At 34.6% G+C, this 27640-nt stretch overlaps 2 protein-coding genes and 1 pseudogene across 4 annotated transcripts in view; all 3 read right to left on the reverse strand.

Annotated features, from left to right (window-relative positions):
* LOC149876957 (uncharacterized) overlaps positions 1 to 27640 on the reverse strand; it is a 179264-nt gene that overhangs the window by 123752 nt on the left and 27872 nt on the right. The gene's annotated exons all lie outside the window — the stretch shown is intronic.
* LOC149876964 (uncharacterized) lies at positions 1850 to 5151 on the reverse strand (annotated as a pseudogene). Its single transcript, XR_016448434.1, has 7 exons — positions 4866 to 5151; positions 3849 to 4767; positions 3309 to 3601; positions 2974 to 3186; positions 2906 to 2915; positions 2397 to 2589; positions 1850 to 2236 (listed from the first exon to the last, which is right to left on the reverse strand). The product of XR_016448434.1 is annotated as an uncharacterized LOC149876964 (transcript).
* Positions 6878 to 8416, reverse strand: LOC149876965 (uncharacterized). Its single transcript, XM_090074817.1, has 2 exons — positions 7193 to 8416; positions 6878 to 7093 (listed from the first exon to the last, which is right to left on the reverse strand). The coding sequence occupies exons 1-2, from the start codon at positions 8414 to 8416 to the stop codon at positions 6878 to 6880; spliced, it is 1440 nt and encodes a 479-aa protein (XP_089930943.1).

A 27640-nucleotide genomic window follows, 5' to 3' on the forward strand; every position in this document is an offset into this window, starting at 1 on the left:
TTCATATTTAGTTTGTCCATTTTATAAAGGAGAAAAAAATCTTTAAGCCATTTCAATTTCTGCCGTGATCAAAAATTTTAATTTTCAGCAAAATTAAAATCACGTTACGACTTAACCACTTTTATTTGATAACCATGTTTATTGTCAAAGCATTTCCAGTAATGGCCCGTTTCTTTTCTTAATTGGTAATGAGACTTGTATTCGACCACCTCACCCGTTTCCACATGGGTAATTTTATAAATGAGGGGATGTTTTCTAATTTCTACAAGTCTTGCCCATTTAAGATCGATAGGCTTTTTCTCTTTTGGTTCACGTGTTCTAGGTCTTCCCACTGGTTTTCTTTCTTTCACCTTTTTCATCAATTCTTCTTTATCGAGCAAATTGTATTCATACGCGATCAGTGTCAAAGCCTACAAATTGTTTGATGTTTTGTTAACACCATTTTTCATCAACAACTCTTTCAATTCCTTTTTTGTGTAATGCATTTTTATTACTGAAAGATTTTATTCTTCTTAATTCAATTTTTTTTCAATTCTTTAAAAAGAATCAAAAAATCATTTTTCAGTGATCATGAAATGATCTTAAAATCTTGCACATGAACCCCAGCAAAAAGAATGTTCACAATCTATATATGATGATTCACGTGACGATTCACGTTTTGGAGTATCTTTCTTAACAACAGGTGCTTCTTCAACATATTCAATAATTAGCTTGTCACCCAATTCATCAAATACAATAGTTTCGTCAATAACCTCCATCTTTTTTAATCGTTGTCAATGATTTTACTCGAATTCAATTTTTCAGATTCTCTGAATTTTTCAATTCTTTAAAAAGAATTAAAAGATCTTAAAAATTAAATCCTTTCATTTTCCCAGTAATGGCAAATTGGATTAGATCTGAATGAATGGTGTTAAATGTCGTTAAAAACCGACACAAAAAATGATATTGTTCCAGTTTTTCGGGGGGTAATATTCCTGATTGATGATCATGATGCAGAGCAGTAACTGCTTTTAAAATTGGAAAGGCTTCTAAAAACGGGATTCCTTTAAACATTTCTCTGATAACCATTTTTAGTTCATTTGGAAGTTTTTCAACATCGTTAAAGAATTCAAGTAATTTTGCTGATTTTGTTTTGTAAGAAGTTGGATTATCGTCAAGAGCATTTAAAAGATCACTCCCTTTAAACCATTCCATTTTTTTAATCGTTGTCAATGATTTAACTCAAATTCAATTTTTTTTAATTCTTAAAAAAGAATCAAAAAAGGATCTAAAAAATCGCAGATTTTCCACGGTTTCCACGGTGATTTAAGCGTAGGATGTTACATTGAGCATGCGCATTAAATTACACTATATAAAAAATTTAAAAAAATGGCGGAGCAGTTTTTCCGTAAAAACTAAAAACTTTAGTGATTGATTTCCTTTCTAAATGTCTATTTAGTCTTCGCAATCAAAAAAATAAAAAGTTTTTAAGTTATATAATTGATAAGCTCTTTATTAAATTAAAAAAAATAATAATAATAAGTCGTAAAGTAAGAGATTTTTTTGTTTAAAATAATTAAGTTTTTAGGTGAAAAAAAAACAGCATCCCCTCACTTATTTATAGAATATCTTGCGACTGAAAATTTTTTGGATAAAAGTTAAAACATATTCTTATTCTCGATACTCTAAGGAAAAATTTTATATTAATCATTTTCACCAGTCATTTTTTTAAATCGAGATAATTTATATAACGTTAGGCAAAAATTATTTTATTTTTTTGACTGAAAAAAATGTAAGGTTAGCTTATTTATGCTTAAGGGTTAAAATCAATAAGGTCAATTTGAAAATGAAATTTAAATTGGGAATTTGTTTTTCTTTTAAACTTTTAAAATTTATAACAAATTTTCAACTAATTTTAAAATTCTTTTACAAAAATATTTGTAAAATTTTATTAACTCATTTTTCTTTTTTTTACAATTGGCTTTATATCTTTTGCTTTAGGATGATTTCTTAAAAAATGTTCTTTAACAGTGCTTTCTAGCCGACTACAACCCTTCATATGCCAGAATAATCTATTAAGATTGTTGAATTCGGCGTGTAAACTTTCACCACCTTGTTCACCATACACACCGATTCCTAATCTCCATTTTTCAATAAACTGATATACATGGTTTTCAAGTAAATGCATTTTAGGTGTTACAGAAGCATCTGGCCATGTAAATCTATAAAATTCCATGATGTTTTTTGATTGCTAAATCTAAAAATTGACGAAATTTTCCATTATACAATACATAAAGAAAAATAATACTCAATAATATCATACTGTAAAAATAACAAGAGGTAGTTTAGGTATTATAATTTACAATCAAGAGAAAAATTTACAAGAGTAAAATCGAAAAAGTCAGTTAAATATTTACCAAGCTCCTGAATATCATTATCTTTGAAATAGTGTGAACTATTCATAATATTATGACACTTAGAATAATATGAAAATAACTTTTTAAATTTCTGGCTCACATCAATAGATTGTAAGTGAACACCAGTATCTATAAATCCAAGGTCTACAACTAGCTTTGGAATCGAATTGCATAAGTCAAGCAATGGTTGATGCTATAAATAAAAAAATATCAAAAAAAGTCAAATCAATTCATAAATCAAGGCATTATTAGCATTGAGCATTAAATATATTATTTTATGCAATACACTTTTTTATTATATAGAATAAAACAGTTTGTTGTATATACACATATATGCATTTATATATATATATATATATATATATATATATATATATATATATATATATATATATATATATATATATATATATATATATATATATATATAAAATTATATAATATATATATATATATATATATATATATATATATATACTTATCTTATACAAATTAGTATAAAGATTAACTTTTATTTTTCTAGTAATTTATAAATTTAAGTGTTTATTAAAAATATCTCAAATTAATGAGTTATTACTTTTCCATAAGATTTAGTAGGTTTTCTATATTTTGAGGTAGGTCGTTGATATATGCCCAAGGAGCTAGTTTAATTTCAACAACAGCATTATTATTCTCATTTTGAAATGTAAATGGTCCATCTAAAACAACTAAATCATTTCCAGCCCATTCCTTTGCAACAACTCTTTGTTTGTTGTTTGAAGCAATTTTAATATTTTTCGAATTTAACCACCTAGAATAATAATATACAAGCAATAAGTTTTGCAATTATAAACAATTGTAAAAATGAACTACAAGTTCTCAAATAAAAAACGAAATTACAAAAAGTATTTTAAGTTCCATATTTATATTTACCTAGCCATAGTTTTCAATTTATTCCAAGGAATACCCATATCAGCTTTTAAAGCAACCATTTCTTCTGCATTTAAATCCACTCTTCCAATATTGGCTTTAGTTAAAATTTCATTTGCTTCATCATTATCATATGACTTTAACATTACAGCTGTTTGACAGATTTTAGAGTCCTTAGAACTACCAGCTGTATGGTTGAATTGTTCCAATAAATATTTTTGTCTTTTTCTTAGAGTGCTGTTACTACAGTTTGCGCTATCTTTATAAGCTTTGGGAGCAGAAACAAAACAAAGTGGCTGTAAATTAAACAAAACATTACTTAAAATAGAAAATAAAATAATATTTTATATTTTTTTTATAAGTTATATTTAATATTAAAAAAACTAAATCAAACTAGTCTACTCTTGCTTAAAATATAGATTGCATTAAAATGATGTAATAAAGTTTAAATACTACTACAATTCTAATAATTATAATTATATCTAGCATAATAGAAAAGTAAACACTATTTAACTTGCTATAAAGTTAAAACATATTTCTTACCCTAGGCCCACCGGATGAAAATTCTATTGTAGATGTTTTGGACTGATTCAACTTTTTTTTAATGATATGTAAAACAGCATCATTGGCTTCTCGTGGGATTTCACTTGTGTCAGTGATTTGGTAAAAACTGTTTATGCTAACTAATTGGTCGTTTTCATTTATGGTGCTATTTGATATTTTTCTGCAGTCATGATTTTCAAAATTTTTGTCTTTCAAAAATACTTTTTTGTCACAATTCTTGCATATAATAGTTAAATGTTTTATAATTTCAGATATATGGACAGAATATGATAGGCTGTCAATTGTGATGTTAGTTTTACATAATGGACAATTTGAATCATTTTCTAATTTATCTTTAACATTTGATAAAATGCACAAGCTACAGAATGAGTGTTGACAGTTCTTTAGCATGACAGGCTGATTCATAACTTCCCCACAAATCTTACAAATGCATAAAACTATATGTGGATTTAGTTCATGGTTTAGTTCTGTTAAAATTTCTTTATCTTCTTGTATAGGCAATGAATCAAGAAATGATTTTATATGAAATTTTGTCCATTTTTTAACCTTTCTTGGTCGCCCAACATTAGATAGAGGTTTTCGACCAGGAATACCAAAAACACATTTGCATTCAACTGTTGGACATTTTACCCAAATTTTTGGAGCTTTGAAAACTTTACTGCCTCTATTTTCGATGTTTCTAAGAGAAGTATAACACTTCATGCACATTTTCTCTGGATGACTACACTGAGAATCTTCTGATACATTTATTCCAAAAGCTTTATAAATTCGATCTATTTTACTGTCAGTTTTTAAACTGTCTTTTCCTAAAAGGTTTCCACATATTCTACACACTCTGGAAAGTTTTTGTTGGTGATTACTCGCCATATTTTACGGAGTTTTTTTCGTGAAACCTTCCCTATTCAAAAACATTATATTTTCTTATAAAAAAATGACTGGTAATAGGGACTATTTTTTTTGAAAAGATAAAAAGAAGGAGTATTGTTATTAACTTACCAAAATCTTACAAAAATTTCAGTTCTTCTAAAATATAAATGAATAAAATGTGTTAATTTCGCTAAAAACAAAGCTTTGTTGATCCCAATAAAGCAACTTTACTACTTCAAATTCTAATAATTACAATACTCAATCAAGTTCATTTGTGATCGGTTTTGCTATATTTACAAGATCAAGTTTACCAACAACAAAAAAACATAAGCAAACGGGAAAACTAGTAAGCACTGTAAAATGAAAGCATAACACTTTTAATTAAAATAATGATATTTATGTATTTGCAGCTAACGCATGCGCATAATAAAATCCCAAGTTTTAATAAGTATTGAATCACCGTGTTTCAAAGAAACTAAAAATTCATTAATTCACACCACTTTTCACAAAGTTTCCTACTACAATCACCTTTCAAATACACTTTTCCACAATTCAATTTGAGTTTCTTTGTGTCCATATCAAATATTTCGTCATACAGCATTTTTATTTCTTCTTTAACCTTTTTTATTTTCATCGAGAGCTCTTTAACTCTTTCTAAAATTATTTTTTTCTCAGCTTTCATCTCTTCACTTATTGGAGTTTTTCTTTTCTCTTTTATCTCTTTTATTTTTTGAGCCACCTTTTTTTTCTCTTCTGGCGAACTTGCTTTTTTCTTCAACTCAGACAATTCAAGATCTTCCAAAATCTTTTTTTTTTCTTCATCCCACGTTTTGATTTTGTATGGGAATTTCATTTTTCTTTCCGCCGACACCTCCTTTCTTTTTTGAACCAGTTTTGTTTTCTCACTTTTTAGCGCGTATATCTTCTCTTTAGTTGACTCTTTTTTTTCTTTCAACTCGTTTATTCTTTCTTCTAATCCTCTAATAACATTATCCATCTTTTTTAATCGTTGCCAACTATTTAACTCGAATTCAATTTTTTTTTCAGCAAACTTTTTCACTTGAAAAATCACAAATGAATCTAAGTAGCAGGAGCGCAATCAGATTTTTCCCACTCTTCTGCAATTAACTCTCTTTCCAGCAATCTTCCCATTTCTTCAGCCTCATCATCTGACGAATCATCTTCTTCAAACATCTTTTTTTAATCGCTGCAAATCTCGAGTTCAATTTTCAATTCTTCAAAAAGAATTAAAAAATTTAGAGAATTTTCCAATGATCTAAAGGATCTTAATTAACATGAAGTTTAAAGCATATTGGTTTCACCCTGTCAAGAAAATATTGTACTACATCTTTTTCATAAAGGTTTGTACCGCTATTAAATTTCAGACAACTTTGTATAATGCGATTTAATAGGTCAGTCGATATGTCTCCAGCTATTTCTTTTAAATGAAGTTGGGATGGCTTTGGAAGCTTTCGAACGCTTCTTTGAAATTTACAAAAAACCGGATTTGAAGACAACTCAGAGTTTTCATCTAGAGCTGTTAAAATTTCTTCTTTTGTAAAGCGATTCTCAACAACAACACATTTGCTTTGATTATTACCCATCTTTTTTAATCGCTGTCAATGATCTTACTCGAATTCAATTTTTTTTCAGCAAATGGAAAATATTCGTATTGGAGCATCGTGTTCATTTTCAGTTTTGCAGACATTTTTTTCTTTTCTTCCCAATCGCAGTCCAATTCAAGAACGCGTTTATCGATCGCTCTCAGCTTTTCTTGCTTGCTCAAATGGACCCACTCTCTGTTGCGCTCTTTGATTTTTTTCTCCATCCGCGAAAAGTCGTCCTCTTTTTCTTTCCACAACATCGCGTAAAGCTCGTCTCTTTTTTCGTCGCTGTACATTTCAGGAATTTTGAACGGGACATCCTTGAACGCAAGAGCCTCAAGCTGTCTTTTCTTTTTTGCATCAGGCTCTCTTTGGCTGCACTCCACAAAAAACGGGTGAAAGTCATTTTATTTAATGATCTCAATCTAAATTCCTTTTTCATCTTATTTTCCGTTTCGCCTCTCAAAATAATTGCTGCTGCGTCCCGTCTCTTTCATCGCTTTGTAAAGAGAGCCGTATTCGATCACTTCTCCTGTTTCAGCATGAGTCATTTTTACAGCCACGGAATGGTTTCGGATCAAACGAAGCCTTTCGTATTTGGAATCTATCGGCTTGACATCCTCCATCATCGCATTTTTGTCGATCAGATGGTTCTCCAGCGCAATCATCACCAAGCCCATTTTGCTTTTCGATGTTTTGGAAATGCCGTTTTCGATAAGTAAATTTTTCAAATCCTTTTTCGTATAAATCATCCTTTTATTAAGGATTTATTTTTTTATCTTGAGACACTTAATACACAACGTTCATTTTGTTTCCGTCGGATTTGATTCTGAGCAGCTTGTCAGAGATCACCACGGCAAAGGCTTGAGTGTCTGCAGGAACGTTTGCGTTAAAGGTGGCTTTAATTTGCACGTCCAACACGGTCGATTTTAACCTCTCAGCCTGCTTGCTCACGTCAAAAACGAAAATAGGACAAATGTGTCTGTAGTTCAGCGCTGTTATATTCGGCTGGGCGACAATTTCGCTGATTCCAAAAATCTTGTTGTCAAACTTGCATGCGTCTCTGTAAGCCCTTGAAAATTTGTTGTTTGTAAAGGCCAAGTCGTAATCTACAGCAGGATACCTTTCGCTGTTTAAGGTCACATATATGTTTTTCAAATCGCAGTGGTTGAACACGGAAGGGTTTAGATCTTGACTACCGTCTTTATTGGTCTGAAATCCAACAATGATGTACCTCGGACGTTCACTGGCTGATCTAGCACTTAACCTCCAACTGAACGTATTGGACACTGGCACGGCAATGGTGTCGCACTGTTTGGATCTAAACGTCAACGGAACGTCCACTTTGGACTCGATGAGTTTGTAAAGACGGTTGTTGGCCATAACAGAGGGAGTGACATGAGGCATAAACAAAGACAGTTTGCTCATGGTTACTTTTCCTGCGGCTGTTTCAGCGCTCTTAAAAATCGCATCAACGTCGCTCTTCCTTACAAGGGTTATCGTGTGCTTGAATCCGTAAAGAACTTTTTCGTAATCTTCACATAAACCAAAAATGTGCTTCAAAGGAATGCAGAATGAAAAGCTCCCTTTATCAGCAGGCTGCTTACTGATGAAATCCTGTCTTGCGCTAAAGCCGCTATTGCCTACAAGATCGTCAAGGGCAGTGCTGTCTCTTTGCCACAGCTGATTCATTCCTTCCGACACTTGGAACTCTAGAGGATATTTTAGGAAACCCAGCAAGGTAGTGGCTTGACCTGGACTGTATATGGTCTCAATCTCTTGATTCGACAACTGATAAGAAATCTGACTGAACAGGTGCATGATGCCGTTGTTAACAAGAGTAACCACATCCGCATCCGCATAGGAAGTACCGTGTGCTTTTGTCAGTCTTCCTTCCACCAAAAGGTAAGCATCACAGGGACGCGTGAACAAATCTTGCTGCTCAATGTTGATTCTTATCTCACCGGACGTGTTTAAATTGGTGCTAACCGGTTCATATTCGTGAAATTCATATCTCTCAATATATTCATCAATGATGATTTCTTCTGTAATGTCTAAAACATCTGAATTTGCCATTTTTCTATACCAAAGAAAAAAATTTTTCAAGATCCGTGGTGACATCATGCGATCTTCAGTCCTCTTCCCAGTTTTACCAGATCTTGGATTCGGATGGCGTTTTTCATGGACAGAGACCCTCCAAGAGAGGAATAATCGCTGCTCACCTTTGGAGGTCCGACCATTCCGGAAATAATGTCTTTGCCTTTTTGAGTAAGCGGAACCTTTTGAGGATTAGGAGTTCCAATCTAGGCATACACCTTTTCTAGCGCCTTTTTGCCTTGGTCAATAGCCACATCTTTTGCTGTAGCAATCGCCGAAGAAGTCAACTCTTTCCCTGCAGATTTTGCAGCTGTAATCGCCTCTCTTCCCAACTCGCTTTTTTCAATCTTGCCAGCCAAATTAGACGCTGCTCTTGACGCGCCCGATGCTGCTGCTCTTTTTAAAAAATGACGCAACGTGTCCATGATTCCACTTCCTCCAACAACGTGTTTCTTAACATATCTGTTTCTGTAAATGATCATTTTTAAATACGAGAAAAAAAATTATTCCTTCAGATCACCTTCATTATCGATTTGTACTGGTTTTTGCTAATCATCTTTTGCCTCAACAGCTCATCGCAAATGCTCACAGCTTCATTTCTCGATCCCGTATTTCCAGCACGACAAGCAGCCACGCTCAATTCAAGCTTTTCCACCAACGCATTCGGATCGCTAGGAAGAATGATCACTCCTAAACCTTTCTTTCTCCTGTCATAAGCTTTTTTCATGCGATCCTTGTAATTATTATATTCTTCAACGCTCATCGTATCTTTACCTTCTTCAATACGTGCCAGACCCTCACGATAATCCTTTCTTAACTGCTCCTTCCTTTGTTCTTTTTCAGCAAGCTTTTCATCAAGCATTTGAAGATCGTGACTAGTAGGAGCTGAAACAGGATCTTCTCTACTTTCAGTCTTGTGAGATTTCAGCTCATTTTCAATAGGGATGATGAATTGATTGTATTTTTCAATCTCTGAAGCTCTGGGTTTGTTATACCTCGCATTCGACTTTACAGCCTCACTCTCTACTAAAATTTTCGAGTAATTAGCCACATCTTCTGCTGTCACGTTCTTTGAAACGTTTGGATTGGTCATGAGATCCCAAAGACCTTTTGTTCCTTCATACTTTTCGCCTCCAACAATCATATCGTTACCTTCAAACATCACTCCCATTTTTCCAATCGTATATTGACCATCGCTTTTGCTCAATTCAAACTTTTTCTTAAAGCTTCTTTTAAATTTTGCTCTTGTGTCCAGATCAAACAAACTTTTTATAAATTGGTCGCCCTCAGGAAAAATAGATCCTGTTGATTCTAAAAAAGGCTCGGGTTTATCCTCGCTTTTAACTTCGCTTTTAACTTCGCTTTTAACTTCGTTTTTAACCTCGTTTTTAACCTCGGATTTTATCTTTTTGAGCGTCTTTTCGTTGCTTTGAATAAGAGGCTTAAACAGCTTTCCCACATCCGTCTGAAAATTTGCATCTAAAATGTTGTCGTTGATGCTGTTCTGATAAATCCTCTTTCTTCTGTCATTAATCTCTCTCACAATTTCATCTCTTTTGTTCGGGTCTTGTATTTTAAAAAAAGACATGGTTTTTAAAATACAATAGAAATTATTTTTCAGATCCCTTTTTGGAATCCGTGGGAAATCTACGATTTCTTATAAAAATTGTTAAACGCTTTAATCGCGTCATCTCGACCTTTTTGGATCAAGTTCTCTTTAGCCAATTCATCTATTCCGTTTTAAGTTTTGGTTCGTATTTCCTCCGTCATGGTCTTAAACTTTTGAAGCTCGCCAAGAATCAACTGAAACTCTGAATCGCTTATTTTATTATCCATCAACGCTTTGGAAATGTGCTCGCTGATCGTGTTCAATTTTGACTCTACCAGCACTTTTATCTTTTCATGCTTTTCCGCTTTCAAAGCCATTCTTTTGTTCACTTGACCTCCGACAATCGATAAAAAACCCATTCCAATAGCCACCCCTTCACACGCAATCGCTGCTGGACTTGCAATAATCGTAGACAAAAGTCCTATTCCAGTCGCACCCAATGCTATGCACAATCCCTGCATCGTATTGTCCACATTTGAAATGATCCTGAAAACGCGATGGTACTTTTTGCTGAGAACTCTCTTCTTCCTCTCGTTGTCAATCTCTTTTTGGATTTCGCTTATTTTTTGAAGACGGTAAACGTGTCCATCATCCACTGGAGCCGTTGGAAGAGTTGGGTATATTTCTTTATAACTGTTGATATCCATTTTTTTTATTAAGGAGAAATAAAAAATTTTCTTCCCTCAAAAGAAATTCACGATGCAAAGACTCTCTCCCTTTTTAATCACGACGTCCTTGTCGCTTCTGTTATAAATCTCCATGAAGATGTTCTCTAAAGACTCTGAAAAAAGCAAAAAGTGGCTGAAATAATTCAGCTTTAAATTTAGCTCATGCCTCAAATTCACCAAAGCAATACCTCTATCTTCTTTAATCCCAAACATAAAAACAGTCGTCTGTTTGGATAAACGGTTCAACTTAATTTCTCTTTGAGCAAATATTTCACATCTGGAACGACGACAAAGCCGTCTAGGAGGATGATCCAAATGATCGTTAAATTAAACGGTGCCTTTCAACTTATTCTCGTCAATACAAATGATTCTTCACATCTTTTTAACAGTAAAGGAAACTTTTTTCTCAATCTTTCTCTTCTCTGTTTTGCGATGTCCTCCTCTTCTTTTTTACATTCATGAAAATACTCTTTAAATTTTGCTATTTGCAAAAGTTTATCACAGGTTCTTAAGATCGCTTCGATTTTTAGATTCTTTGAATCCGTGGAATTTAACTTGTTAATTTTTAAGATCTCAGACATTTTCATTTGTGTTAAAATTTATTTATTTTATTTTGCATAATATTTTTTATGGCTCAACTTAAGCATAATAATAGGCTTGTCCGAGAAGAAGGTTAAAGCTTCCGGATTGACCGACTTGTGCGTCTCCAGAGTTGAGCGTGACAACGAGCCTTCTTCCGGCTGCAACGCTGGGCATGGAATCTGCCTCTCCAAAATTTCTGTTAAAGGAAATGGTGGTGGTGGAACCTATGGTTGAGCTGGATTGTAACAGCAGTCCCGTCGATGTGTTGTTAAACGAGGATACGTTTGATCCGTTCCACGAAGACAAGTAAAAATCTTCCAATCCAGACGAGGAAAAGATGCATTTGCTGTTACCGTCATATCCAGAAAAAGTAGTGTAATTGTTTGTATTATAAGGAGTCCAAAGACTGAGAATGGTTCCGTTTCCAGGAGGTAAATTCCCATCATACATTCTGACTCTCAATTCCCACCAGCTTCCAGAAGCGCCGATGATGTGCATCCTGGTGTATTTTAGAAAGACTCCATTTCCTTTTCCATTTGTGTCAAGCAAAACATATTCGTTTCCGTAAGTGGTGTTTAAATATCTGAACGTCCTGCCGTACAATTTAACGGATGAAAGGAGAGGAGGGATGGAGGTGAATGTGGAAATGAACGGTTGAATCCTGTAAGTCATTGTAGAGGTATTTTTGTTGACCAGTTGGATGCTGATGTTTGTATTGAACGGCATGTCAAGAGTAAAATATCCTCCCAACGAAGTGTTGCTTAAAACGTTGCATCCTTGCAAAGAACTGGCGTAAAAAGGACCACCGATAGGAGAAAACAGCAAAGTCGCAAGCAAGTCCAGTGTTGTCCACTCCTATTCCTTCCGTGGTTTCTGAATAATTTCCAACGTTAATTTCGCCATCTGTAAATATTCGAATGAAAACATTTCCAGGAAAAGTTCCACTGAGAGCCAGCCACAGCCTTTCAAAACTCCAGGTCCGTCCGAGTAAGTGAAAACTGTTGTCGTGGCGGCTGATGGTATTGTTTGCGATTTTAATCCTAAGGACAAAAAGCTTGAATTTGGAACAAGCCCTAAAAAGTTGGATTTTTGAAACAAAACGTCCACATACCCTTTTGTCGCTGCGTCTTTTAATGCCGTTGGATCAGAGACGTTGATCAATTTGTGGGAATTTAAATCCAAGCTTCCACTGATCGTGCTGGATCCATCCACTTTGACATTCATGCTCGAGCTGACGTCGACGTAATTTTTAGTGGCAGCGTCGTGAAGATTGGTAGGCTCGTTCAAATTGATCGCTTTGTGAAAATTCAAATCCAAGTCTGCGGTTCCCACAGCACCTGACGCATGCGTGTCCACGTAATTTTTTGTGGCTGCGTCATGCGAGTTGGTTGGTTCTGCCATGTTGATGATTTTGTGAGAGTTAAAATCAATGTTTGAAGTGACGGTGCTGTTTCCATCTGTCCTGATCTACAGATCGCTTGAAAGAGAGGTTGAATAAGGGTTGTATAAATAACGACCCAATTCTGATCTACCAAATTTGTCAATCATTTTTATATGCCTCAGATTTTATTTTTGGCTTCAGATCAGATCACCACAAGGTGTTAATAATGCTTTGAAAGTCGTTTCCTTCATCCCATTTTTTCAAGACGTAAAGACACAAGTGACCGTAATAAGAGGTATTACCAAACTGCACTCTTTCGCTGTTGTAATTAACAGGACTCTTTAAGTATTTTACCAATTCAACAAGAGGAGGTGGACCGTAAGAATCAAAGCTGCATTTCTTATCGCCGTCTTTGAACCAGCACACCCAATGAAATCCTCCAGTGCTTGAATCACCAGTGTTTGCATTTCCGCATTCTTTTCTTCTCGGTTTTTTCGGCAATGTGTCTCTTTCAAAAACACCTCGAAAGTTTTGTAATTTCAGTTGTTTCGCAGCCTTTTCCAATTGAAAGTTGGTCAAAGCCTCATTGGGTAAAACAATTCCTTCAACGTTGATCATTTTTAAATTCGTGCAAAATTTAAAAATTTCTATGGATCTACATGACATCAGCTCCGTCTTCCACCAGCAATTTAAGCAATTCAAGATTACCTTTTGTCGCAGCGTAAAGTAACGACGTATGATTGTAATTATCTTGCGCGTTGACATCGGCTCCGTTTTCCAACAGCAATTCTACAACTTTAAGATCACCGTTTCGAGATGCTAAGTGCAACGGCGTATGATTGTAATTATCTTGTGCGTTGACATCGGCTCCGTTTTCCAGCAGCAATTCTACAAGTTTAAGATCACCGTTTTGAGATGCTACGTGCAACGGCGTATAACCGTTGTCGTCTTGCGCGTTCACATCGGCTCCTTTTTCCACTAACAATTTAACAATATCAAGACAAACTTTTCGAGATGCATTGTGTAACGGCGTATGACTGTAATTATCTTGCGCGTTGACGTTGGCTCCGTTTTTCACCAAAAATTTAACCACTTCGACATGTCCTTTTAACGTAGCGTTAAGTAACGGCGTATGACTGTAATTATTTTGCGCGTTGACATCGGCTCCGTTTTCCACCAGCAATTTAACCACTTCGACATTACCGTTTCGAGAGACTATATGAAGAGGAGTATCGAGGATACGGTCTCGCACGTTGACATCGGCTTGATTTTTCATTAATGATTTTAAGGCATCCATTTTTATATGAAAAGAAAATTTCTTATATCATTTCTTCATCAGATTCCATTTCACCTAAATCCAAATCGCTCATAATGCTTTGAACCAAAACAGGAGCATTTTTAGCGATGAACACTTCTGGAAGCTTGACTTGAATCGACTCGATCTGTGATCCAATGAATACACTTTCAATTTTTAAAGACACAATTGCAAAACACCTTTGACGAATATACTCCAATGGATCAGCTTTGACCATCTTTTTGTTCTCCCTTTTACTAAACAAGGAAGTAATGTTCTTTTCTTTTCTATACAGCTTTCCGAAAAAAATGGAAGATGAACTTTCTGACTTTTTCTTAAAAATGGATAAATCCTCAGCCATTATTTTTTTGTTCTTCCTCCTTTTTTCAACAAGGCTGCCTTAAGAATGACTTGCTCGCGAAGAAATTTTGTTATTTTTTCAGTCACCTCCATAAACTTTTCTTCTTCTGATCCCTTTTTATCGTCATGAGCAACAAAAGACATGGAATATCCAGTCAGCTCTTTTGTCTTTGGATCAAAACTCTCAAACACACCCAAAGAATACAAAATGGGGGTTCTTAAAATAAAAGGACTTTTTCCATTGTCATACTCGTAATACAAAGGAATCTTTTGATACTCTCCCCAGCTATTAATTTACTCTCGTCAAAATTCTCAATCGTCACGAAATTCATCTTTTTTAATGGAAAAGAAATTTTTTCAGATCATTTCACGATCCGACACTTTGACCTGCTTCTTGACTTTATTTATTTTTCTTCTAGCATATTCAAACATATCCTCCAGCCGCATGCCACTTTTTTCAAAACAAATCCCTCCACACTTTATTTTCAACTCAAATTCTTCACATCGACGAATAATGGTGAAATCCAAATCGTTCTCAAAGCTGTAAATCTTGTAATGGTACTTTTCTTCATAAGGCGAATAATAATACGACTCCTCGTAATCCTCCGTCTTAAGGTACTCATCTATAAAGGGCTCAAACAAAACCATCATCTTGCTCATTTTTTAATGAACCTGAAAATTATTTTTGGAAAAGAAATGACCAATGTCGCTCGAAAGCAAACTGATCAATTCTTTATTGTTTACCCACGAATTAAACGAGTCTGGATACCCCAACCATTTGACCAATGATCTGGTCTTGGTTTTGCGAACAATTTTTTCAATCCTGAATATAACCTGATGCGTCTTTTGCATCTCCTGCTCGTAAAAAGTGCCTTGAATTTCTTCACCGTTAGAATCAGCGATTTTATATGTGGGAGGATCCGTATACTGAACTTTTGACACGGTAAAAACCTCTTCAGTCCATCTCGGTGTATACCCCTTTTCAAAATGAGACTTCTTTTTTGTGATCAGCGCTTTGTCACTCATAGAAAATTTCCGTTTTGCTCTTTCTTTCTGTTTACCATTCAGGTTCATCCAGACCTTATTTTTATTCTTTTCATCACTGGCTTCCACTGGAGTCATTTTAATGGAAGAGTGCTTTGTGTTGTTGTAATTTTCCACCATCTCATCTAATACGTCAATGTATTTATTAGTATTGTTGGCTGAAAAATATTTAAACATTCTCTCTTTCATCGCTCTGTTCCATCGCTCAACGACACAACTTTTTCCCTCGTTTTCAGTGGATTACAATTGCACACCTAGCGCTTTCACATGCTTGTTGTAAAATTCTTTTCTTTAGTCCACCCACAATTTGGTGCACTTTCTTTCTTCAAATATCTTTTTCAACGCTTCAGCCACTTCAAGACCTTTTTTGCTTTTTAATGGGACAATCCATCCATACTTTGAAAACACGTCGATCACCATGAGCAAATATTTTACGCCGTTGTTGAATTTTAAAAACGATTGCATGTCAACCAAATCTGCAGCCCATATCTCATCCATGTCGTTCACAATCACCCTTCTTCTTTTAAAATGACGAATAACCGGTGTATGAAGCTCCTCTGCAAGCTGATCCGTCCATTTCATAGGCATTTTTTTTTTTTAGAATCCTTTGGATTCCTTACACCCAATCCAAATTTAGCTTTGGCTTTATTCACCGACGTAATAAGCTTTCTCTCATTAATCTCTCTTTGAGTGGGGTTTGGAATGGAGTTCATCTCCTCAAGCATCATTTGATCTGCCACATTCCTGTTTTGTCGGTCGTTAAAATATTTATACGCCAAATCATGGTGATACGCTGCATTGTCAACTCTGTCTACCGGTTTTCTCCAATCTTGATACATGTCCGTAGAAGTCAACCTCTTATCCAGGTTTGTGCCAGGCCCTGCAAGCTTCATCCCAGGAATGTGCATTTCCCCTGGAAATTTAGCCCATGGAAGCTTCACTTTGCTCGACAGCTTATTGATTGACTCTACCAAATCACCTCCTTTTGTTTCTTTAGCAATAAACTTGCATTTGGTCGTTCCGCAAGAGTCACAAGTTCCTTTCAACATAGGTCTATTGTTTTTTGTCATCTCCTTTTTCAAGTGAATGGTTTCAGTTTCTCTTTTGCATTTAACGCAGTACATTTTAAATAAAAGAAAAATTTTTTTTAACTGTAAAAAAATGGAAGTCATTGATTTGTCATGGAATATCGGAAAAACCAAAAGATACAACAACAAGCTTTTGCCAAGAAGCATTCGAGGAATCATCGTCGGAAAGTCCGGTTGCGAAAAAACAACCTTGCTGCTCAATTTACTGCTTAGACCTGGATGGCTGGATTATAACCACTTGCAAGTCTTTGGCAAATCCCTTTTCCAACCCGAATACAAAATATTCAAAAAAGCCTTTGAGAAGAAACTACCAAAAGAACTCATTCTACAATTATTCAACATTCAAAGCCAAATTGAAAAGCTAAACTCCAGTCCTGAAGCCGTCATTGACGAAATATCAAAAGAATGGGACGGAGAAACAGACATGGAATGTCAATTTTTCGAAAGTGAAGAAGACGTGCCTGAACCTGAATCCTTAGACTCGTCCAAAAACAATTTGATGATCTTTGACGATTTACAACTCACCAAACAAAGCAAATGCGAAAAATATTACATCCGAGGAAGACACTCCAACGTTGACTGCTTTTACCTCTCTCAAAACTATTTCTTACTCCCAAAGCAAACCATCAGAGAAAATGCCAACTTTATTTGTCTCTTTCCTCAAGACGATAAAAATATCAACCACATTTATCAAGATCACGTTTCAAGCGACATGAAAAAAGAAGAATTTAAAAAGTTTTGCAAGTACTGCCGGTCTCAACCCCATGGATTTGCCGTCATTGATTTGTCCTCCAAAAAAGACCATGGAAAATACCGAAGCGGGTTGGACGATTTTTATTTTCCAAACGTATAAAAAACATATCTGGATTTTACTTGCTTGCTAAATCTAAAAAAGATCTTCCCACCGTATCAAACAGCTCCATCAAAACATACTTTGAAAGACCTATCGAGCTGGATTTAAACAAACAGTACGAAATGGCTCTTGTAGGACTCGAAACCTATCGAAGCTACACCAACATCACCTCTAAAAATAACGTTTTCAGATACAGCCCAAACGCTGGATCGAACAGCTACACCATCTACATTCAAGAAGGATCCTACGAAATCAACCAGCTCAACGAATACCTTCAAAATGAAATGCAAAAACAAACAGGAAGCTTGTACAGAGTAGACGGAGTCACCATTACAGCAAACGAGTCTTCGTTAAAAGCCGTATTAAAATTTGGAAAGCCTACAGCAACGACAAGATACTGGGTTGATTTCAACGTCAATAACAGCATAGGTTCGCTCCTCGGATTCGATAGAAACGAATACACCTACGTCGAAAAAAAAGAAGACACTGTTGACCCTAATAAAGTCACAAGCGTCATCGACACTTACGAGTCTGAAAATATCGTGAGAATTGAAGCAACTGCAGTCATTCGAGTCACCAACGACATTATCGGCTCATCTTATTTAGACGGAAGAACAACAAACGACATTTACTCCTTTTACCCACAAGTTGAACCCGGAACCAAAATTGTTGAAAAACCTTTTCACCTCACCTACCTTCCCATCGTTGTCAGCAAAATTTCAAGAATGGAAACACAAATCATTGATCAAGATGATCACTTGATCGATTTTAGAGGAGAGGACATCATTGTCAGATACCACATCAGAGAAAAAATCTCATCCACTCTACGCGATCTTTTCTCCGGAAGCGCTTTTAGCCGATGAAAAAAAATTTTCCTTTTCTATTAAAAATGTATCAAAAGATCAGTCTCAACATTTCGAAAGGACAAGCTGACAAAATTAAAAAAGCGTTACATGATAAAACTGCAACCAGCATAAAACTCACTCATCAAGACTTGAACGGTGAACATGTTCTTGCTGTCACTCAAACCCAACTCAACAAAATTGCAAAAGCATATAAAGCTGGAAAAGGTACCACGCTCAAACTCAGCAAAAAACAACTCATGCACAACGCAAAAGTAGAAGGAGGATTCATCGGAGCTCTTTTACCTTTACTAGGGATGATCGGAAGCACCATCGCTACAAAAGTCGTCCCTGCTCTTGCCACTGGACTACTCTCTGGTGTTGGAGCCTCTGCCGGTTCTGCCATGGTTGACAAAATTGCTGGACGCGGTATCGTTTACTTGAGCAAAGATGGAAAAGGGCTAAAAATATCCAGATTAGGATCCGGTATATACCTAAACCATTGGGCTGGAAACACTCAAGGCGATGGACTCTACATCAAAAATAAAAAAGCATACGATCGTATTGGCTCTGGAGAAGAAAAACAATTCTCCGGTCTTGGTTTACTTCTCGGTCCTAATTTACCCTTCAATAGCAAACCCATTTTAGGCTCCATTTTGTAATGAAAATTTTTTATCCAACAAGTCCTTGGGATCATAGAAAATACACCTTTATCATTCCTATTTCTCCTTCAGACGAAATCATTAACGTCTCTCCCACATACAGTAGCGTCCAAAAGTAATTGGACAAACACCTTTTTTGTTATATTTTCTCATTAAGTAAAGATTTTTAAATGAAATTTCGTGTAAGCGTGTCAAATTATACTACAATTATGAAAAACAAAACAAAAATTCCCTTTTGGGAGTAATTACTCAAAATTTTGCTAAAAGAATGGAAATGATTGGCTCAAAAGTAATTGGACAAACTAAACTCTAACAATGTTGATATAACTTAGACTATTTTAACTTCTTTTTCTGAAGGCAGATTTTTATAAAAACATTCAATGATCAATAATTTGTAATGGGACATAATAAATGTTTAAGCGAGGCAGTGAAAAAGTTGATTGTACAAGCATTTAATAACGGTAAGACTGTGCGACAAATTTCAATAGATATGAATATTCCACAATCAACAGTTGGTTATACATTAAAAGTTTTTCAACAACGGAGTCACTTCCAAGTATCAACAAAGTCAGGACGCCCGAAATCAACAACTTTTTGCCAAGATAATGTTGTAATAAGATCGTCAAAGGCAGATCTGCGCAAGAGTGCTAAAGAAATTCATAGAGAACCTACACAGTCCCATTAAATTTCTTGCTCTTATGCAACAGTAAAGCGTCGCTTAAGACAAAACAACCTTTTTGGCCGTCGCTCTGTTAAAAAACCTTTTATTTCTGCAAAAAATCGTAGAGCACGGTTAAAATTCGCTAAAGAACATCTAAGTTGGACAGCAAACCAATGGTCAAAAATACTATGGAGTGAAGAGTCAAAGTTTAATATGTTTGGTTCTGATGGTATTAAATATGTTCGACGTCCAATAGGTCTTCGAAATGATGTCAAGTACCAAGTTCCTACAGTATAGCATGGTGGTGGTTCAATTATGGTTTGGTCATGTTTTAGCCGTGATGGAGTAGGTCCAATCTATCGAGTTCAAGGCATTATGGACCAAAGCATGTATAAAGGAATAATCAAAGATATAATGCTGCCACATGCAAATAACAAAATGTTGCGTGGTTGGACTTTCCAACACGACAATGATCCAAAACACACTTCCAAGCTAGTCATGGATTTTTTAGCTCAAAAGAAAGTTCGTATCTTGGAATGGCCGCCACAATCTCTGGACCTGAACCCAATCGAACATCTTTGGGAACATATTGAGAGAAAAATTAGTGTTCGGAAACCATCTAATCAGCATGATTTGTTTGAGTTGATTAAGTGCACTTGGGAGGAAATACCAATTGATGTTTTAATTAATTTGGTTGATTCAATGCCACGTAGATGTAATGCTGTCGTTGCGGCAAAAAGTTTTCCAACGAAGTACTAAGATTATGCTCAGATTATATACATTATGTAACAGAATATAACACTATGTAATATTATATATATTATTTAACAGAAATCTTCATAAAAAATGCTGAAAATTTATCATTTGTTGAGAAAGTTTTATTTTTAAACGACATATTTAGTTTGTCCAATTACTTTTGAGCCAGTCATTTCCATTCTTTTAGCAAAATTTTAAGTAATTACTCCCAAAAGGGAATTTTTGTTTTCTTTTTCATAATTGTAGTATAATTTGACATGCTTATGCAAAATTTCATTTAAAAATGTTGTTTCGATGAGAAAATATAACCAAAAAGGTGTTTGTCCAATTACTTTTGGACGCTACTGTACACATCCAACACGCTCGAAAAAGAAACGATTTTTGAAACCCGTTACAGCTGATCAGACTTACGCACCAAATCAAATTTCTTATCATCGCTCTCTTCTCCAAACTTAAAACTCTCACTAAAAACACCGCTTGTCTCCATTGAAAATATCAACATCCCTTTCTCTAAACACACTCTAAATTCCGATGTCGGCTTTACCATCTTACACATTTCGCTAAACCTCGAAGCCGAAACCCTTCTCTTTGAGCAAAAAGAACAGCGCTTACTCAAACTCACGTTTTGAACGCTTTCCGTCGCCACCTTAATATTATACGCAAACTGGTCTAAAGTTCTCACGGCAATTTCTAAACTTCCCGCATTCAAAGTCAACTCGCTTCCATTTTTCACCGTTTTAAACACCTTACTCACATAACTCTCAACACCAACATGCAACGATTCGTCAAATTCAAACAAGTACTCATCAAAACGATCTGCAAAAAGATCCACCTCAAACATTAAATTTATCGTTGTTTTTGTTCTCACACTTATACCTTCTTTACTTATTCGCAAACACACCATCCTCATATTTTTGAACAAAAGATCAAACAACGCTTTCACTTCACCTGCATTCTTTGTTCTCGCTATAAACATTTTTTATAAACGTTCGACGATGTGCACGACAAACTCAAAACCGATTACGATAAAATTGAACAATGACTGAGAGATATGTACGAAGAAATGTTTAACGAAATGTAAAACATGTACAACGGATAGTTTGCGAAAGAACCGTTTCATGAAATCGATCATTCGCGTTTTCGATATTTTTTTGATTTTCGAAACACTCCTCACTCTATAACGTGTGTGACTTTGGAAGACGAATGCTTGGACAAAGGCGGAAACGTCGAATCGACGACATCGTATATCTGGATTGATATCGGATTGAACGACAATTTGGAAATTTGGAAAACAAAATTGTTCGATTGCATAGAACCTTTCGTGGCACTGCAATTAACAACCCCTCATTTTTTGTCATCGAACGCCGTATCTTTTGTTCGTAAAATAAGAGTTTGTTATTTCGATGAAAGCGACCCGCTTAAACAACACTTCACTCTAGGTCGCGAGGTGACCCTCTCAGATTATCGAAACCCCAAAATGATGTTCACGAAAGCGGTGATGACATCGTTCAACCGACAAATCGATTTACACGCGGAAACCTTTGCGAAGGCGAAAGAAAAACTCAACTCCGAAATGAAGCTAATCGAAGACCGCATTCAAGAAATGTACGAAGATATGTTTTATGAAAGCAAAACGATTCAATCGCATGAATTTGAATACGACACGTGCTCGCGTAGTAATATAGAAGAATACGGTGATTGGGATGAGAAATTGGACGTTTTTATTTGCAACTTGTGTAAAATTAAAGATTACGATGTGTAAATGTTTTTTTTATTATGATTATATTTTTTTGTTAATGATTCTTCTTTTTCTATATTAAGATGGAAAAAAAAAAGAAAAATAACAAAAACAGAAGTGGATGACGAAGAAAAGAGACAGGTTAGAAGATTAAAGTTTGAACAAATTACGAATCAAGTCGCGACCGATTGCAAAAGATTAGGAAGACTGTTAAACATAGACGAAGACGAACTCGACTGTATAAATATTGATCACAGATTTATTAGAGAAAAAAGCTTCAAAATGATAAACTGTTGGTTTAAACGAGAACAAAGGACAAGAAACGAAAAAGATATCGAAAAAGAACTCTCTCAAAAATTACAACTTATCGGTCGATACGATATTTGTGCAAAAAACAATTTTGTCTTTTAGACGGAGAAAAAGAAACCGCCTCCTTTGGTTATACAACAAACTCAAGTTAAACAAGTCGTCGTCGATCCTTACGGTTTAAAAGGAAAGGGTTTAACCCCAAACCAGCGATTCTCTTTTTATAACGAACAAATCAAAAAGTTGTAATTTTTTTTTATTAATTGTTCTTTATTCGCATATTTCTTTATTAGAATATGAATAAAATCAATATCCCTCCAAACTGTTCCTGCAAACGACGTGAAAAAAAAACACTTGGAAAAAAAAAAAATGGAATGGGCTTCGCTTCGTCTTCGTCAGAAAATTCGAGAAAAAAAAGAAGAACTTCAAAATCTCAAACCGATCGAAAAAGAATACCTTTCTTGTCACTGTGCATGCTGTATCGTCGAAAGCGATACGAGAAAAGAAAAAAAAGAGAGACTTTTGCAACAGTCGAAAGACAGATTATTCGATTGGTTAAATAAACATTTTGATTGGTTTTTTCAATTTTTTCAATTTTCGTTTGGCTTTTCAATTTTTTCTCGACTCGACGTCGGGGATTTATTTGACAAATACGATGTTTACATTGTCGACAAAACCGTATTACGTGATGGAGGAAATCACGGGACTTCGATACTTTGAAACAACAAAAACGAAACAATGATGATTAACAAAAAACCTTGCATGTGTAAATTTTTGTCTTTATGTGTTTTTTTATTGATTTCTTCAGATTACATATTACATGTGTCATTCGCAACAGCTGTTTTAGTAGCGTTAACCTCTACAACAACGTTATTCACGACGATTACGATACTTTTCTCGTTATTATTAATGTCGTTTTACAATCAACCAACTCTTCGTCCTCAGATTACATCGACTACGATTTCAGAACAAGTTTTCATTGTTCCGCTTAACCATTCAAACAAATGCAAACGAATGACGAACTCAAATGACAAAAGAAAAGAAATTTGGAAACGTTTTTTCAAAACGATTCAACAAAACTCAACAAAATGTTAAAATATGTTAATATATGTTTATGTTTAAATGAAATATATTATTTTTTCTTCAGCAAACATAAAAAAAAGTGGTGCGCATTCTTCATTTATCGAAAAGCGAAGTGCGAAAACCAAGACTGACCAACGTCAAAAAAATACCACCGATGGAATCATATCTCGTTATATCTCCTCATCACGTCGCATGGTACAACATTCGTCTTTATCCCTATCCAAGAAATTCTCATGTTCGAAATTATCCGCTCCTAAATTCGATAAGAGGAGACATTTACATTGTTCAAAATGATGTCAACGGAAACACTGTCGACATCGACAAAGACATTGTTAATTGTTTACCCGAGATGATGAGAAAAGATAAAAAAAAAACGAAAAGAAATGAATGAATGTTTGATGAAAGATGGAGCAAAATTATTATGTTAGGTAGAATAATAATAATATTTAATAGTTGTTTTTTTTGTTTGTTTCAGTTATAAAAAAATATTAAATACCAAGTATTTATCAACGCTTTCGCTCCTCGTATTGGAAAAGATTGGAAAAAAATGGGAAGAGAGTTAGGACTCTATCAATATCTTTTGGATTCTATCGATTACGATTACAATCGAGAAAAATGTTGCGAAAAATGTTACGAAACCATAAGAAGATGGTTAAGAATTAAAGGTTACTCGATGGAAGATGAAATATCGAATGAAGAATACGTTTATTGGAATCGAATATTCACCAAAATAGAACAAAAAGACCTAATGTTTGTTTATTTAGCTACTTATTAATATAAAATACATATTTTTATTTAGATAAAAAATAATATACAATGGAAAAAACTTTGAATGAGGAAATAAATGAAGCCTTCGAAAAAACGATGTTTTTCGGTCGTCTTAAAAACGAAATCGATAAAAACGAACAAGATAAAACACTGTCCTGTTGCAAATGTTGTTGCAACGAATTTTGGAAGAATTATTGGAAACATTATTTCGAAAAAGTTATATATAACGTAGTTTTAAATAAATAAATAAATATATATTAATCTCTTTCAGCATATAACAATGAACACTCCCTTCACGAAAGCAGAGAAAATTCTTAATCTATTGACGGATGTCGAATGTAAGATTAGAGTTGTGAGTTGCAACGATGGAGATGAGGATTATAAAACGGCTGTCGAACGAAGAGCAAAAGATGCAGTCGATTTGTTTTACAAATTAAGTCGAAAAGTCGAGCGATATATCAAAGAACAACAAAATGTTGATTTACCAACCTCATTACACAAAAGCAATGAAACAGCCATGTTGTATTTGAAAAAATAGAAAAGAATGAAAAAAAGATTATACGAACATTACGCGCATAAAACTGCAATTTACACGTCTTGCTTCATTTGCCAAATATACATGGAAAAGAATTCCTTTATTTGCACAAACTGTGAATCTTGTCATATTACTTTATGCAGCAAATGTGAACGTAAACACCGACGAGTTAATAAAACCAACGATTCATTTATCGATTTTTCGATATTCAATTCGCATTTATATAATTGACTCTGTCACCGTTGAAAAAACGTTGTTGTTCTTTTAGTTGTAAATGGAGTTGTTCTTTTAATTGACAGTGTTGGTATGTTTATATTAGGCAAGATTGTTGCAATCCAATCAATAGCAAATTGAAGCTGTTGAGTTTTTTTCTTTTCCGAAATATATAGCAAAAAAAACAATAAAGAGAAACGCTAACAAGCTAACTGCTTTATTTTGTTTTATTACGTCGATTATTTGTTTAACGCAAGTTTTTTTCTCCGTATTTTCCATATCGGTTTATAATTGCTTTAATATTACATATCTATTTATAAATATTTAATATACATTTCTCTTCAAACTTAAACGGTGTAAAATACTATCTTTAGATGAGTTGTAAAAAAAAATGCACCCACTGCTATGGTCGTTTCGATCCTTACAACAACAAAGAATGGGAAGTTGTGTGGAAATTCAAACATCATTATTTGTTTCTCCTGTCAATCGACAACGAAGATCTTCTTCCATTAGATAAAATAAATAAACTTTTAAACGAAGCAAACATCGATAAAAGCACGAAAATCGGTGAAAAAGAAATAGAAAGCACCATTGGTGTCTTTCTTCAAACCGCTATACACATTACTGATTTCGTCGATCGATTAAGATGTTGTGCATATCTTTAGGGTTTATCGAAGCAAATCGAAAATCGATTAAATTTTTAAATGTTTGTGCGTGTGCAAAAACTTCAAGACTTTATTGAAACTCAACCTTGCTTCAAAAATTTGTAAAACTTATTCTTTTAAAAACCAATATTTGTAATGAACCGGTGTTATTCTCTTGATGCGTCTTTTCTCGTTTTTTTTCTTCCACCATCTTCTCAACTTCTTAAATGGATTTTCAACCATCATATCGAGATGAATTGATCGATGAAACGATTGATGAAGATGGATCAGGTAAAACTACAAACTTTTTTTTACTGGGTGACAATTTATCGAGCGCTTTCTTCACCAAATATCGACTCGCACTTTTAGTAAACGCCAACGGAAGAGGTGACATTATTTCAATCGCCTTGTTGGCTATTTCACCTTCTTCTCTCTGTCGTTTTCTCTTTGTTGTTCTCTTTTTCTTATTTAATCCGTTTCCACGATAAGGATAAGTAGGCATATATCTTCTTCCGTTCATTTTTTTATTATAAAAAAAAATTATTCATTTAACTCAAAATATAATACATTATATAACCTCCTTCTTATTGTTTCACATCGTTACTTTATCTCAATTTATCTCTTTTTCATCAATTTCACTCAACTAAATTTAAATAATTAAAGCCTTTTTATTTTAGATTAGAAAAAATAAAAAAATGGTTCGTGTTATTTATTTTTCAAAAGATCGCTCAATCTGTAAACCCTCGTTTCTCGAAGTCGATCATCTTCGAAATGATGATGAGTTGGATCGTTTTTAGATAACACAACATCACGCTGTTTCGTTTTCAATTGCTCGAACCGAAATCAAACACGATCACTGTGGAAATCGTTTAATATTTATCACTTTGTCAAAAAACGAAGACGTTTATAATGCAAAATACCACGAATATAAAACCCTAGTCGATTGTGAGGAAAGCGTTATGGAAGAATATTTCCAATTCGACGAATACGGAAAGGAAGAATATGTAATCATCACACCTAATTTTTGTTTGTCAATTGAATAATAATAATTTCATCATCACACCCGTCTTACTTTGTTTTTACCCCCGGTTTTCTTTTGTTTACTTTTCTCTGCAATCTGATTGATTGGTTTACTTTTTTGTTTACTTTTCTCTGCAACCTGATTGGTCGGTTGATGGACCCCCGCAAAGGTTTGTTTACTTAAGGGCCGTTGTTTGTCTACTTAAGAGCCGTCGAAGCTATATATACCAGCGCACTGTCGAAACCCTCATATGGGCGAAAGCCCCAAAGGAGAAAGGACGGCGAAGCTCTTCTCAAATTTTCAATATACAACATTCAACATGGCGGTGAAGGAAGGTAACCTTCTTGTTTGTTTTATTATTTTTGTATTTCTAAATTGCGCGGTTTAGTTCGTTTAGGACTGGGAACTAGTTACATATTTTTGTACATTTATAACGGAGCTTTTTACGGTTTTTTTTACGGTTTTTTTAAGTTTTAAAACGGTGTTTTTATTCGTTTTTGTACTAACGCGTCCGCATATATATTTTATATATAACACTGTCAAATATTTGTTTTATTTCTTTAACGGATGCTGTTTCGGATGCACATTATTTTTATTTCAGCATTTACATTTGCTTCGATGTTTGCAGAGTACCACAAAAGTTGTTCTTCCGCTGCCCTCTGATTGGTTGGTTTAAAATCACGTGATGTTTGTTCGTTCCAATCGCGTCATCGATGACGTCATTATTCACGTCATGGATCACGTTCTTCCTACGCCACGATCATGTTGTGAAGCTGTGCTTGCACAGCGAAACAACATGATCGTGACGTAGTAAGAATGATTTAACCCTTCGATAAACCAACCAATCAGAGGGCAGCGGAAGAACAACTTTTTGGTACTCGGTAAACACACCATCATATACACTGAGATGGACTGAGGAGGTTTTTACCGAGTTAAAAGTTCAGTATACGGATCCGCCAACGTATAAAATCGCTGACGCCAACAATGAAGAAATTCAAGGAACTTTTTACGAGCAGGAGATGCATAAGACGCATAAAGACATATTCAGAATTAAAAAAATCATTCGCAAAACAAAGAGCAGATCACTGGTCAAAT

Source organism: Hydra viridissima, unplaced genomic scaffold (genome assembly GCF_058129835.1).
Source record: "Hydra viridissima isolate aposymbiotic clone 2 unplaced genomic scaffold, HvirCarnegie_v1 scaffold_17, whole genome shotgun sequence".
Classification (NCBI taxonomy): Eukaryota; Metazoa; Cnidaria; class Hydrozoa; order Anthoathecata; family Hydridae; genus Hydra; species Hydra viridissima.